The sequence below is a fragment of the Corvus brachyrhynchos genome, unplaced genomic scaffold (assembly GCF_000691975.1).
Source record: "Corvus brachyrhynchos isolate BGI_N302 unplaced genomic scaffold, ASM69197v1 scaffold70, whole genome shotgun sequence".
NCBI classification, from domain to species: Eukaryota; Metazoa; Chordata; class Aves; order Passeriformes; family Corvidae; genus Corvus; species Corvus brachyrhynchos.
This window is the reverse complement of record NW_008236217.1, coordinates 7,457,251-7,473,012: the sequence shown is the minus strand read 5'-3', so window position 1 is coordinate 7,473,012 and position 15,762 is coordinate 7,457,251. Positions and strand designations below refer to the sequence as shown.

Here is a 15,762-nt window from a genome sequence, read left to right as displayed (position 1 = left end):
CTCATTTACATCCAAAAGTAATTAAGCTCTACAACAAAACTGTGTACTGTAGTGTTGGTGCAAAGTCTGCTGTTTGGAGGTTATGCAGAGATTCCATGAAAACATCACAGTGGGAACTGTTGTTCATTTGCATTGTCACTTCCTAAAAATTTGCAGAAACATACCCTTGAAAGAATTAGGTCACACAAAATGTGGCCTAAGGGCTTCTCCTTTCTGTTTTCCCCAGTGGAGTTCTGCAGCTGATGCGATAAAAACCATTCTACATCAATAATTTTTTGAGTTTATGTTTCCTGAAAAATTTATTTAGCTTATGGAAATAAACCATCTTTATCATTCAGTGGGAAAATTTCCTTGTCTTTCCTTCCAGACCAGATTTCTTGGTACAAATGCAGTGGTGTTAGAGTGCATGTAAAGTAGTATAATAGAAGTTGGCAACTCTTATATCTTCTGAATCTTCTTCAGACAATTGTAGTTAAAGCCATACATTAAAAATGCATGTCATAGTAATGTAAGAAAATTATTACGGGAAGCTTTGCTTTTCCTGGATATTACAACTTACATATAAACAAATACAACTTCAATGTCCAGAGATTTTCTTTCTCATGACATTTTTTACCAAAGTCTCATAGTGTTTCATGGTCACATGTGCCTTTTCCTTTTAGAGGGCTAAAGGACAGCTGTTGTTTTCTGGTACTATTGATAATGTGAAAAAAAAAAAACCTGTGAGATAACACCATAGCTAGTACTTTTCTTATTGAAAATAAGCTAATTAATCACTGTAGTGGGCAGAGAAAAGCTAACTCCCTCTCTCATTTACTTTTCTGAAACTCATTGATTTACATGGTGAAGCATGACTATAGCTGGCAGCAGTATTATATACCCTTCATTTCTTAATACTTTGTATATGCTTGTTTCTTTAGTTAGGAAATGCTTTGATATAAATAAACACACTTTAGTCCTGATTTTGCAATCACTTAAACATTTGCATGACAGTTTCCTGAGTCAGGCCTATATCTGCTTATGATACCAAAGCCAGCATTTTATGTAGCATGAGCTTTATCTTATTGAGAAATTTTGCATTAATTCTATTGAATTACACTTTCTGAAGCTTCTCATACATGCACTTAAATACTTTCTTTGTCTTCCTGTATTTTCTCCTCTTTTTTTGATTTCAGATTTTTTGGGGGTTTATTTTATGGCAACATCTCACTTAAGCTTACAATAGTATAGATGATTCTAACATTTTATTTATGCTTGTTCACTTTGCCTTATGGTTATGGAAGTTTTTCCTTGACTATTCAGAGGGATCTCGTGTAAGTACAACACAGAAAGACCATCTTTATATAATTTCTATAAATTTTGTAGTACAATAATATCTTTAACTGTTATTAAAATATAAATAAATAGACAAGGAATAAGCTTTGGATCATTTCTTATATCTGTAAAAACATAAACAGGCATAAATAAATGAAGATAGATTCAGAATAACCATCTGTTAGGAAGTTAGTTCAAGTCAAAACACTTAAAAATTGGCACTGTAGACTGTATTCATGTAAATATGTATTTAGACATTTAATTATCTAGGCTCATGTACAGATGTTCTGATTCACTGCAGCCTTCATTTGGGGACTTCTAAGGGCTCAGGATCGACCCACTCAGGTAGCTGCTGAAAATTGGATTCAGGTGCTAAACTTTGTGTTTCTCTGAATTATTGACACAAGTTTATAGTCTAACAATAGGTCTGTCTCACAGCTGCTTCCTTGCCAAATCATAAGCATAGAGGTCACAAGAGCCTTTCTCTGCAAGTAACTAATTTGATAATTAGGTGAAATCTCCCTGATCACGAAAGATGCAGATTTAAAACGACATAGGCTGGGCTTGTTTCCTGCTTCCTGGGAGGGTGCTTCATCACTAGGTTTTTAAACCATAAAAACTAAGGCAGTCATTGTTGCCCTTGCTGATTTTTTTTCCTGCCTTCTTAAAAATACCAAGTGTAATGGGCCATAAGGTTATTCTTTTCTGTAAATCTTCCCCACCCACCCCCTCAATTCACATAACTTTTAAACTCATTGTCCAAATTCAGTGAAACTGAAAAAGGGGCAGAGTTTCTGGAAAAATAAGCATCAGGGTAGAAGGGAGAGGTCCAAATTCATGTCCAGGTGAGAGAACTGTTGTAGGGTTTGCAAGAGATACAAGGTGTCAGAACATGCCTTAGCTCATACCTCCTATTAGCTGGTAGGACTTGTGGGAAACAAATTGTCATTGTAAAGAGGTGTAGTGCAAAATCAGCATGCATCCATGGGAAACAGGTATCGCTACTGTTTCATGACACAACTTGCTTTTAAAGAAATCATTTGGTCTCACCCAGAAGGAATGGCAATTGCTATCTACAACCAGGAAAGCTCCTGGGCTGTAGCTCGAGGCCAGATGCAAATATTTAAGTCTCAGAGAAAAACTGTTCTGCTCCCTGTTCCCCACTGGCTACCTCTGTGAGACTCACTGATCAGCCCTTCACTCACTTGAATGCTGCTCTTGGGAATCCAACTCCTGCTATATGCTGAGAAGTAAATTTAATGCAGCCCTATTGAGTCTCCTGCAGAGCCCACGTGACAGATATTAAGTGCTGCAATTCCTGACGTGGTCTAAATTTCCATTCTGGCTGTAAAGGATTTATACCACAATGTTTTCTCCTGCCCTGTGTCTCTAATTCTGCCTGTTTTCACAGTTGTCTTCTGTGGATGTGTGAAGTTAAGTCAGTCTGTTAGCTGAAAATTGAGAGTGCTATTATTGTTCTTCTCCTGCAAAATCAAGTTATCTTCTTGTGCCATTTCCCCTGCAGAACTAGAACCATAACCCCAATTTAAGCCATTCTGAGCTGCTAGATAGAGATATATTACAAGGGTAAGGATATGTAAATAAATTAATATTAGCCTGTCTTGTTCAATGTCTTCTCAGGATTTAGTGACAGTGGTTGTAATCTCTGCCAGACAACTATCAGCAGTTTCAGGAACTGTTGAGGCAGATGGCTGAGGCACTAGATCTGATAAAAAGCATGCCTGAACTTACTGACTTTTCTCCATTTTGTGATATTAGGTAGAGAGGAAAGCTGGTGCCTCTGTAAAATGAGGATATTACCAAACCAGCAAGAGATATCGGGATTTTTTTTTTTTTTTTTTTTTTTTTTTAATCCATACAATTAAAGGAAAAGAAGACAGTAGAAGAGGAGAGGTCTCAAGCACTGGGAGGCTGTTGGTACCTCTCTTCTCACAGGCTGGTAACAGCTTCAGTTCACCTCCTCCATCTCATAAAGCCAATTCTTTAGCTGATACACACGTTCCTGTGAGAGTCCTATGCCCTATGGTTGACATTCCGTTCTAATAATTTCCCAAGCAGACTTTTAAGTAGGTGAGATTCTTACTCATAACTGTAAAGCAAAGGTATTGGGTTCTAGCAACAGATGTGCAGATAAGCCTATCTACCCTTTCACCGTGTTTTGCTACAAAATTACAGCAGAAAGTCAACAGGCTCAGACACAACATCTTAATCGGCATCCAGTGGGATATTTTAAGTTACACTGTGGAATAGTTATGCTAACCCATAATGCATACGTTCATGTGAGTTAGAACCTTTATGAAGCATACTTTGGAAAATTAACTAGCCAAAGGAATGTCCTTGGCTTCCCTTCCTCCACTTTCAGCCTTTGTTTGTCTTCTACTTCTCCCATGTCCACATTCTTCTCCCTCAGACAAGAAATGTCTATTTTACTTATCAGTCAAGCACCCAATAAACTTTGGCTGTGTTAGGACAAGTAATTCAGGAGGACTTTTCCAGATACCACTATCCAGTGATGACATTTCTTGGTGACTCATGAATTTTCTTCACGTGATTTTACTGAGGCTAATATATGTTATTCTTTTCCCTTAAAATAACATATCATCGTTTCCTTCAAAATCATCATTCTGCTCTAGCTGCTGTTGTCCAAAAATGCTCAGTTCTGATGCAGAATTTTCTCTTAATCTTGAGGTAGTGCTTCCATGGGTACCAATTCAGCACTGCAGCTGCAGAGTTGGATCAGACACCTGTAAACTCACTGCAGCCATTAGCATTAAACAACACAGGAGATGAAACAGCCATCTGTGGTCTGCTGGAGAGAAGCGATAAAGGAATTTTGTGAGGTGTTACTTCTTCCTTTCCTCTGGAGAGTGACCCTATCCGCTGAGCAATAAGTATTCCAGGAAAACTTCAAGAGAATATTACTCTTGAAATATGTCCCTTAGATATTGTCAAGCTGACTTCCAAGTTATCTTTGCAAGGTGTCCCAAATTTATCTAAAAACCCCCCTCATGACTTTCCTTCATAGGAATGGACATTTCATTGTTATTAATGTAAAGCTGATTACAATGTGTGCATGTACTCTCAGATCACTCAAGTGTGGGAAAGCATATTTAAGTTGCCAGGGAAGAATTTTCTTGACAGCTTTTTACTTTTGCTCCTCATTATAATACATGAAAATGCAAACTCCAGCTATTCAAACACACTGTACTCTGCTGTGCTGTGTAAGTGTTTTCTTGGCTGTTATAAAGCTCTAGGCTGGCCTGAGCTGACCAAGAGCATTCAGCCATATCACTTGCCTCTTCTCTTGTCTCTTCCTCGCTGACCTGACTTGCACGTGTATGTGTGTGTATGAGCTGTTTTCCTTCTGAATCTTAGCTGTTGTAGGCTTGTCAGGCACCAGGGCTGGAAGGACTGTAAGATAAGTGAATGATGAATAGAGAATTAAGATTGTGGTTACAAAATGTAGCATGCTTTAGAAATGTTAGAGAACAAAAATGGTCATATTTGTCGGGATTGGCTGGAGAATGATAAATGACAAAATTTCTACTCTCGTGCTTTAAAGCCCTGGTGTGGCAGCAAATCAGGATAGCAAACACTCAAATGACCACTGCAAAGGAGATGAAATTACTGTAACTACTTCACTGCCATCAGCCTATAGATACATGATATGTGCAGCAGTTTTGGACAAGCAGCTACAAATTCACCTGAGAAACAAAGATTTTTTTTTAAGCATGACTGTTCAGGTTCGCTGCTTTTGTAATGAAGTGAAAGGATATTAAGAGAAGCTTTACAAAGTGAACCAGAAGTGCTGCATCATTAGCAGTTGGAGGTTTTCTCTGTTATGACACGTGTATGATCAGTGTTAACCAGGTTCCAATTCACAGTGCTGAGCATGGCATATATCCTCTTTGCACACAGAAAAGTTTTTTTTGCTCCCATGTAGTTCCAGAATAGATGTTTAAAGGTCTTTTTTCCAACAGCCTTAAGGCATTATATGCTTCTGGATGATTGCAATTCTTCAGGTGTAAGCAATGCAAGTAAGAGCAGCAGTTTTTTTCCTATATTCATACATGCCAACAGTAAAACTGTGTCATGCACACTGGAAATCAGAAAAGTATATCCTTAATTCTCACTCCTATAGCTAGGATCTTTGAATGCTTTTTTATTTTTATCAGAAAAAATGCTATATGGAATGGGGAAAATGACCTTTAATTAATAATTTTTACTGGACTGAGACCATTTTCTTAAAACAATGAAGAAAAGTAATAAAGTGTAATGAAATAAATATATGGAATATATTAAAAATAATTTTCTTTTAAAATATTATAATGTATTTCAATACTAATTTTACCTTAAAAAATGCTAATAATTTTCCATCCTATTGTTTTTATACACACTTATTGTATGCAATTACTTCTTTGTTACAAACAATTGTATTTAGGCCTCACTAAAATGCTTGTGTTTTAATAACACTGTGATCCCTTTGTGAAAACATTAGGAGTACATTTTGATAAACAGCCTAGAGTCTGTGATATCTATAGTGGCACAGTAAATCATGATTTTATATGAGACAGTGAAGGAAGTAGTCTTATAAACATTGCATAAGTGGCAAAACAAAAGGTTTTGCTGTGTATTGCAAGAGTGTGTCAGTCTACTAAATCTTAGTAAGTGATCTAAGTCAGGTTACTGACATGTAAATGTCTTCTGTCACCTGGTGCTGGTGTAATTTAGACAGGAAGAAGATTGAGTGTTTTCCAGTTAAGAGTCACTAATGAAATAGTTTTTATTTACTTATCTTGTTTTCACACTTAATTCAGACTCCTATAGCTAAAAAAAAAAAAAAAATCAGTCTGGATGTGGTGTATGTGCAGTTTCTACATTGCTTTCAAAAGGCTTCAACTTACCAAATTCAAAAGCCGTGAATCTCCAGAAACACCACACTTAGGGGACACAGTTTCCTTTCTCTTTTTATCTGTTTTTCATTCCTGTAAGACTACAGATTATAATACATTTTAGTTGTATAAAAATTGGCTTTTTTCTGTTTGCTTGAAAAGCTGTTATGAATTCAAATATATGCTTTTCTTAATGTAAAAATTAATAGCTGTTAACTAGCTTTTGATAAGTATTTATTTTTATGTCCTTCATAAAAAGAAAGGAAATCTACATCTTGAGAAAGCTATTTTTTTAAAATCTATAATATGCATTAACTCAACTGGAAAAACAAAGGAAGAGTAATCAGATTACTCAATTCATTTACATCTGTATTTTGCAATAATATAAAGACACACCAGAAGGAGATATCCTGGTCCTTATAGTACTGATATCTGGGGAGCAAGGTGTTCCTTTATGTCTCGCTTGAGGATAAAATAGCACATTCCAGTTTCAGTGCTCGTTGTCCTTTAAACTGCATAAATTCTGTCCTTGTCCTACACCAATGAAAGAAATCTTGGCAAATCCACACAGTCATTCATAGCTTTCATCTCCTTGTCCTTTCTCAAATCACTGCTAAAACACCCTCTGTTGACTTCAGGCTCTTGCTTTTTTAGCTTAATTAAGGAACAGTGAAACTAGAAAACTGGCAACTTCAGGCATATTCAGCAACCTATAGACATATCTAACCACTTGCTTCCATAATTTTGATGGGAAATTTTTAATGCATTGACCTATTTTTATTTAGTTGCATTCCACAGAATCACGGAATAGTTAGGGCTGGAAAGGAGATCACGTAGTCCAACCCCCCTGCCAAGGCAGGGTCAGCTAGAGCAGGTGACACAGGAACGTGTCCAGGTGGGTTTGGAATGTCTCCAGACAGGGAGACCCCATGACCTCCGTTGGCTGCCTGTTCCAGTGCTCTGCCACCCTCAATGTAAAAAAGTTTCTCCTCAGGTTGAGGCGAAACTTCCCATGACAACAAAGGGTTCACCCTTCTGTCACAAAGTTAGGAAAGCAGTCATTGAAGGAATTCAGTTGTCATTGCCATTTTTCATGGGCAAGCTAGACCAAGCAGAGTTCTCAAATGGTAATGATTTTGAATGGTGAAATTATACACAACTGATTCCATTAGTACATGGCAGATGTACAAACATAGCAGCAGTTATTAACACAAAGTAATGGATTACTGAGCTTTTTGCTTGTGAAGAAAAACATAGGGTTCCCCCTTAAAAGCATTTTGGTTGCATTAATTCAAAACTTCCATTGGTGGAAGGAGGATGGATTGCTAAGCATCTTGGGTTTAGGTATGTATGTAACTCAATGTCAAAAATTGGCTGGTTTAGGATTGTGTTCCATGTCGAAATCAGTGATCTTCGAAGCACTTGAGGACTTTCAGGTTTGTCACTTTGAATTACACTAAAAATAAATTATGTTCATTCCACACACATGCAAAGATTTGGTTTTTTATGGTTTTAATTCCTTTTGCATTAATGATGCTATATTTGGATGAGAAATTAATGGGATGAACAAACATTTTACATCAGTCCAGCAAAGCTATGCAAATTTTGCACACACAAACATGATTTCCAACAAAAAAAAATATTATTTACTTTGTACTAGCTTATATACATATATCTAAAACAACTGGCAGAACATTGGATTTGCATAACTGGTGCAACTCTTGTTGCACATTAAGTGTGATTTGGGACTAATATATTGTTTTGCAATAGTAAAGAGTGTACCAAGGCCGACAAGATGTCAGCCTCCAAATTCCATTCCCCTGTTGAGCATACTATTTGTCTAAAATTATTTAACTCTACTTTGTTTGATATTGATCTGTAGCACAGACATAAGCACACTTCAAAGTCTAAATTAATTGGGGAAGTTTAAGTACTCATAAAGGAAAAAATATTCTCTTCTTTTTTACCACATTGATACGTTTGCTAATAAATTTTATTACAAAAGCTGTGATTTCTTTTTTCATTCTTGTACTTCTATTAAAAAAAAATCAAACAGCAAAAAACCCCAAAACCTGGGCTTAGAAAGGATTACATCTGATATTGCTAACATTTCCTGGAAATGGAAAAACTGCAGTAACAGCTGCTGTCTTGGTTCATTTTCAGTTGGGTTTTCTGGTTTTTTGGGTTTAGGTTTTTGTTTTGGTTTGGTTTTTTACTACAGCAATTTGCAAGTAGTTGCAGCTATCTCTAGTTAGCTTACATCATCAGGAAAACATCATTTCCATGTTTCCTGTCCAATCAGAGCACTTCGTCTACTTGCTGACTTGTTGACTTTCTGAATAGCGTTTATAGTAACAGCACTTTCATTTTGCTATAAATGCTAATTTATGAAATAACTAAAAGCTAGCTGCATATGGAAGAGAACTATAGGAAGAATCTGTATTTTGTGCTAAAGCAAAATGCCTTCAATGAGAATTAAGAAAATCTTCTCTAAGACATGATGAGCTGAAATGTCTCTATATTAGTATTCTTTTTAAATTCCAAGCATATATGCCTTCTTGGACTGAAACATTCTTCTGTAATCTCTGCAGTACTGTAGCATCGTAAAGTGATAAACACTCAGCACTAGTGATGAAAAATAGAAGGAAGAGCCAAGTAAAGCAAGAGACAAGTGTTGATAGTGTCAAAAAACAGGTCTGTGCTTATTCAAAGATTTGGCCTTCTTAAGTTATATTAATACATTTAGCTTCAATGTTTTAAAGTACTTTGAAATATACATGTTGAGTTTTTTAAATTGTTTCATGATTTCAAGTCAGAGTGTTTATTAAATTTTATTGATCTTTCAGCCAAATTTGTGCTTCTTTCCTTGGAATAAGATCAAGCTTCCAAAAGCAGTGTTATATATGTGGTAATCTGTTACTATACCAAAAGTTTAGATTTTTTTTTTTTTTTTGTATCATAACAGATAAGAATTCTCCCTATTACATTTGTAACTCCAGCAAACCCTCCTTCATGAAAGACATTTTTATATTAAAGGAGTAGCACTCTCCTCCATTACATTTGAAATGGCTGGTGAAAATCTCTCCAGCTCAAAGAGATCTCTGCACCATTTCCTGTTCTGAGATTGCTCTGTGCTGAGCAACAGCAGATATTCCACCCTGAGCAACCTGATCTAACTTAGGAAACAGAGCTGACTTAGAGCAGAGCATTTGGACCAGATGACTCCAGAGGTTCCTTCCAACATAAACTACTCTATGAGCTCTTCTTTTCAACATTCTAGCTTTGGGGCCAGCCTGCATGAGGCCAGTTTGCACTTAGTGTGTACATAATCTAGACTTATCCTAAGGAACATTTAAAACTGATGTTCGCATTACTATGAGCCTTCACAGAGGGAACATGGGGTTCTCTGTGTGGGTTAGTAACAACCAGAAGTCATAACCTCCTGGTGTCTCTTCCTTATCCTGAGTGAAATGAACTGGCAATGTCCCACTGTTTCTTAGCAGACAGGAGGGGTTTAGAGTCTTACCCTGTGACTTTTCACAGACTTTCAATTAAATGAACAGGGAGGCTGAACTACCTCATCTTTCCTGGAGCTGACAATTTCAAAGCACAGTTCTGAGTCACAGTGATAGGAGTGGTGCCGAGGAGCCTTCCTCTCTCTCCCCACACTGACTCATCAGGGCTTTCATTTTCCACTCCAGTCAGGAAGCCAACACATTCTATGACAATTAAATTTATCCTAACAAGAAGACTTTGAAAACTTAATTAAGCTCTGAACTGTACCTGAGCAGTGAACTTACATGATGTGAACCCTGACATAGATGCATGCCAGCCTATAGATTAAATCAGCTTCCATTTATTTCTTCATATTGGTGATGGCTCCTAGAGGGAAAGAAAGTCCTGAAATTTTCCTCAAAATGTTTTAATGCTAGTTTATACTGCTTAACTGCATTTTGTTATGTGACAGGTTCAATCTCAATGCAGCTGGCTTTTTTTGTTTTGAACTAACATTCAGGTTAGCATGTTGCATTACTGTAGTCATTCTAATTGCTGAAAATACGTGTTGGTTTGACTAGGGTGAACTGAGCTGCTTAAAACCGATTTTTTCCATGGTTGTATTTTACCATAAATAGTACTTTCATTATTGACAATAAAAGTTGAGTTTGTGACTGATACCTTCCATGACTTGGAGCAAGTCACTTTACCTTTCAGTATCTTTGTTTCTCAAGATCCAAAAGGAAGGAATGATGCCTATCTTTCCAAGTAGTTTTATTGATTTGTGTACAAAAAAAAGAAAAAGCCGACAAAAAAGCTCACTCCATTATACCAGAGCTCTTTGTTAACTAGTAGCACTTCAAAAATTTCTTCCAAGAATCATTTGTTCCAAGACAAGTTGAAATACACAAGTGTGACTATATGCACTTAAAATCAGTAAAAAACCACTTTCATCAGTAAAGAATAAAGGAATGACATTTGAGTTACAATTTGATTTAAAATGTTGTCTAAACTGGGGACATGGGGCTGTCTTCACAGTCACTTCAGAAATATATTTTGTTATTCCAGTACTAAGCATTCCTCAGGTATTTAAAATTTGTGGAAAATCTAATATCCCAAGATCTATGACATCCCTGCAACAACAGGTGTATGAAAACCCTGACTTTAATTTGTGTAAAGCAGAACCTTTGGAACAATCACCACCAGGAGCAACCTCTGGTCTCTGTGAAATACTTACAAGCAACATATTTAGGGGATTAAGAACTCCTCTTTTTGAGATCCAGCCTGCCTTGAAGTGAAATCTAATAAACTAAAAGAATGTCTTGGACACTTTCAGATGCTAACAAATGTCTAGAGTTAAGAATAGATCTGAGTGAGTTTAAGGGTTTGTTTACCTTTCTTGTCAACACCAGGATGTCAAAACTGCCATATCAGGCTCTTAGTGCATAGAGAGGAACTTGCTTGTCCTTCTTTAAAGCAATAAAATTTTATATTTGTAGCATTACCCTAGTGAAACTTTAAAATGAAATGACATAGAATACAAATAACACCAGAATTTCTTTAATATCCCGAATCATGAATAGAAGCATGTCTAGACTCAAATACAAACCACCTTTTATAGCAAAATTCAAATCCTCCTCTGTTCCCTGCCAAATGCTGAGTTCAGTCCCTGAGGGTCTGAGCAGGGTTTCCTTGGCTACAGCAGCTGGCATTGGGAGGGCAGGGAGTGCCGCTCCTGGCCTTGGTGTGCCGGGTGATTTCATCAGCTAACACAGGTCTTGACAGGTGCAAAGACTTTCACTTCACTTCAAGCACCATAAAACCTTTGGTGCATGATTTGGGAGACTGGGAACTAACTTTTTGATCTAGAAAGGGAAAGTAAGATCTTTTCCTGATAGCAATCCTCTAGATCTGTTGGTAGTCCTTCAGTGCGTTTCTTCTAAACATAGAAATAACATTTACTCTGAAATGAGTTCTTGGTGCATGCTGAATTTGCCAGACGTTTCACTTTGAGGCAGAGATATGACAAATGTGCATCCCAGCATTTTCATGTTGATTTATTCTTCCTCACAAAGGACAACTTCATAAAGAGTTTGAATCAGATCCATGTTCACTCTTTACATATGCAACATTTTTGTGGCTGACAAAGCTGGCTTCTCAGGCAAACTAACTTGGAAATAAAGTCAAACCAGAGAAGGGCATGCTGAGACCGCTATACTTTAGTGGCTATTTTTTTCCTGCTAATCATCATTATTATTATGAGTAGATATTTACCCTTAGATGCATTGGGCAGATAATTCTGACTTATCCATTTAATGGATGTTGTCCTCTTGGGTTAATGATTATCTTTTTTGTATGAAAGCTTTGTTAATTCCTATAAGTACATAGGATAGCTATTTTAATACTTACCAGGTGACCTTGATGCTGACATAACCTTTCTAGTATTGTTGGTTGTAGCTTGTGTCATGACATTAGTGTGGATTATGGCTGTCTTGAGGATACAAACCTTCATATAGCACAGATGGTCTGTAGGAAAAAAAAATTGTAATGACGGTCTATACATCACACATTCAGTCTTCCCTTGCAGACTCTTTCCTTTATCATTGCCTCATACTCTTAGATACCTTTTAATCAAGCATCTAAGACATAATTTTTTGTACAGACTATGCTCCATAATAAAGATTGTAACATGCAATTCTGGAAAATACCTCTGCTACCAGCGTTATCGTGGCTTCTCATTGGCCTCCCCCAGACTTCCTTAGAAATGTATCACCATTACTTCCAGACAGCTGATTTTTTTTACTACTTCTTTGAAAGAACGATGAAAGCTGTGTAAGCTCATTAGCAGAGCATGTGTGTAGGCTTAAAATTACAGATAATAGACATATGGTTGGAAAGTCAGTAATTCCTTTACGTATTTGCCAAGACTTAGGTCAAGGTTCAGGATTTCCTTTGCTCAAACTGGTGAAATCAGAAATACCTCCAGGTGTTCTGGGGAGGGCTTGCAGTGCACATGCAAGACAGGTGATGAGGCACAGTTATCTCAGTTGCCTTCTGCAAGAGCAAACCATGTTTACTCTAAATTGCACTCAGTTGTGGTGTGCTTTTCTTTTTGCACTGTTTTTTTTGTATAAGTCAATCCTTTTTTTAATAGTTCTTGGTGTTTTCTATGCACTCTCATAATCTGTTGTTTGTAGCATTACAGTAAATTCATTGTAATAAATTCTGTTGTCACAATCCTGGCTTTTCATGTCAATGAAATTAATAGTTAATGTCTTGGAAAATATTTGTGTGCTTAAAAGTAATCATCATTTTAAAAAATTACCTCCTTCCCACTCAGAAGCACAGTCCTTGTATGTCACGTCTGTATTTGTGTAACCATTTCATAAAAAGTAAAGTGACATAAATATGTGTAAGCAGTCAGATATTTTACAGGAAAATTCATCAAAAGGGTGATTTTTACCCATGTTCACCAGCTGTTTCTTCATGATCGTGGTTCTTCAGTTTTTGCTGGTAACAAAACCACAAGCTTTAAATCCAGATCTTTGGGCTTAGATCTAGAAGAGGCTGTGAGGATGGGTGGAGTTGTACATCTACATTGCATCAACCTGGGGATCTGGAAGCAGCAGTGGGGGCAAAATCTACCCTTGCCCTCGTGTTTGCCTGTTTGCCCTGTTTCAAATGTGAAAGGCCGGCTCTGCCTGAGAAGTTGCATTGTCTTGACAAATGGGTCTTTCTCTGGCTGAAAGAAAGTGGCTCTTTCTCTGCCACTGAGTGTTTGAGATGTTAACATGGGCACATTGTCACCACTGCCCAGAGTGAGGCCACTGGCTGCTTGCATGTGGACTACCCTACAGCAGTGTGACAGCTGCCCCACCTCCCCCACTACACCAAACAGGATCTGAGTACATTCTGCCCCTTCCAAATTAGTTTTCACACATCTTGGAATATATATACAGATACTTTTTCTGATACTTTTCAGAATATTGTTTTAAAACCAAATGAAATATATTTTCTACCTTTAAATCTCTCAGCAACTTTGTAGGTGAAGTTATTTCTTATTGATTTTATTTTGGTGTCACGGTATTCATACTGATTTTTAAAGAATTATGGTCTGTGTGTATGAGCGTGTGTCATCCTTGCTAGTCCATGTCAGAGAAAACAGCAGTAAATGTTACTGCACCTGGGGGCTGCAATAATTTGTCCTTTTGACATTGACTTAATTTTGCACATTTTTCAGGAAGCTGAAATTGAATGAGCACCATGATATACACCAAAAATCTCTTTTAGCTAAGTTCCCTCTATCAGGAACAACAAAAATGTGTTAATATGATGACTAATGTGGAGCACCCCAAACTAATACCTAGTTAAGATTTCAAACCATAACAAGTCTAGAATAAGTAATTTTTTAGACAAGTGCTTATGCATCTGGCAGTAGAATTTTGTCTTAAGTAAGCAGTGTTAAAAATAAAGTAGTAATGGTTTTAGAGGTGAACTGTGAAAGTGAGAATCCACATTCATCTTATAAAAGAATGTGGTTTAGTTTCATTAGGATTTTTGCTTAGGTACTGAAGTAATGCATACGTACATTTTGAAAGCATTTGAAGCTGGAGCCTGAGCAAAGCCTTATAGAGATACCAAACCCATCCTGTTTTCAAATTCAGCTCTGTTTCATGTCACAGAAAAGTTTCTAATAGAGGCACAGTAATTGACCAGTAATTGCAATTTCCTATGTCATTATTTTGAAGTGTAAGACAAAATTCAATATAATTCTTTTCTTTTTCTCTTTTTTTTTTTTTTTTTTTTTTTTTTTCTTTTATTAACCAGTTAATTTAGGTGATGGGATAGAATACAGCCAGCAGAAGCGTGAAAATGTTGGAGTTCTCATTCAAGAGACACTGGAACTCTTTGAACGCTACGGTGGAGAACATGCTTATATAAACATTAAATACATGATCCCCACTTATTGGTCGTGCATTTAAACTGAATTATATTAAATGGGATGATTCCACCTGTGCTCTAAAAAAACTGTATCTGACTCTGTATGGCATCTTGTTAGTCATGCTTTATTTTCTCTACAGCTGCTAAAATAGTGGCTTCTGGGGCATTGGAGTGTTAGCACTATTGTGAACAAGGCTTTCCAATACATAAGTAGTGTCTGTTCCTTTGATTACAATGGTGTACTGTGCTTGTTTGTTCCCTGAAAGAATCACTCCTTTATAACAGAGCTGACTTGAACAGGAATCTGAGTTAAACCTTCACTTGTGTAGACAATAAAACTATAATTTTCATACGCGATTCAGCAATTGCTGTTCTGTGTCCGCTTGCCCTGAGGGTGATGTCAGAGGCTGTAACAAGAAGAGTTTATGCTGACTGCTTAATAGGTGTTTGTCATGGAAGAGAAACACCAGTTCAGCAATGCCTCTCTAGCAGCTGTGCTGAATAATGTGCACTGACATACAATAAAACTGTTGAATGTATATACCAATTGCAGAAGGAAAATTTATATTTTCCATTATAAAGCACTGTCATTAAATTAATCAAGGTTTCTTACACACTCCTGTTCTCAGCTTCCAGGTGTTTACTCATGGAACTTGGGTTTCTCTTGGTGAACATAAGGCACAAACACAGTTATGAAGAAAAGAAGCCCAGAAAAAAGCCTGAATAAATCAGATGGAAGATACAGCATACATAAAGTATTGGTTCCTAGCGACACTAGGTAAACACAGAATGTACACGTACATTTTTAAAGGGCACTTGGTATTTTTGTAACTGCAAGGTTGCTATTGCTTTTCTGTTGTTATTATTATGGTGTGTATGTGTGCAAACAATGCAGCTATTGTTGTAGGAATCCCTTACAATTTCCTACTCAGTTAGTTTCTCCCTGTGTACCTATAACACAGAACTGATATAAACATGGATTTAAGCAAAGCTATTGAGATTGACTTTATTGCTTTTTAAGCATTTCTATGGAATAAACCTACCAAAAAAAAAAAAAAAAAAAAAAATGAGTCTGAGGTATCTCATGGAGAACACTATA

General features: G+C 36.8%; 1 protein-coding gene and 1 long non-coding RNA gene across 5 annotated transcripts in view; one reads left to right on the top strand and one right to left on the bottom strand.

Moving 5' to 3' along the window:
• Window positions 1-15,653, top strand: part of PACRG (PARK2 coregulated) — a 215,672-nt gene extending 200,019 nt beyond the window's left edge. For all 4 annotated transcript variants that reach the window (XM_017746174.1, XM_017746163.1, XM_017746166.1 and 1 more), the window contains one exon: window positions 14,550-15,653. In XM_017746174.1, the coding sequence (XP_017601663.1) occupies window positions 14,550-14,704 (155 nt within the window). In that variant the 3' untranslated portion in view covers window positions 14,705-15,653. The remainder of the gene's footprint in view (window positions 1-14,549) is intronic.
• On the bottom strand, window positions 1,416-12,244 carry LOC108449630. Its single transcript, XR_001865869.1, has 3 exons — window positions 12,132-12,244; window positions 6,240-6,328; window positions 1,416-4,746 (listed from the first exon to the last, which is right to left on the bottom strand). It is a non-coding gene; the product is annotated as an uncharacterized LOC108449630 (long non-coding RNA).
• Window positions 15,654-15,762: the final 109 nt, after the last annotated feature.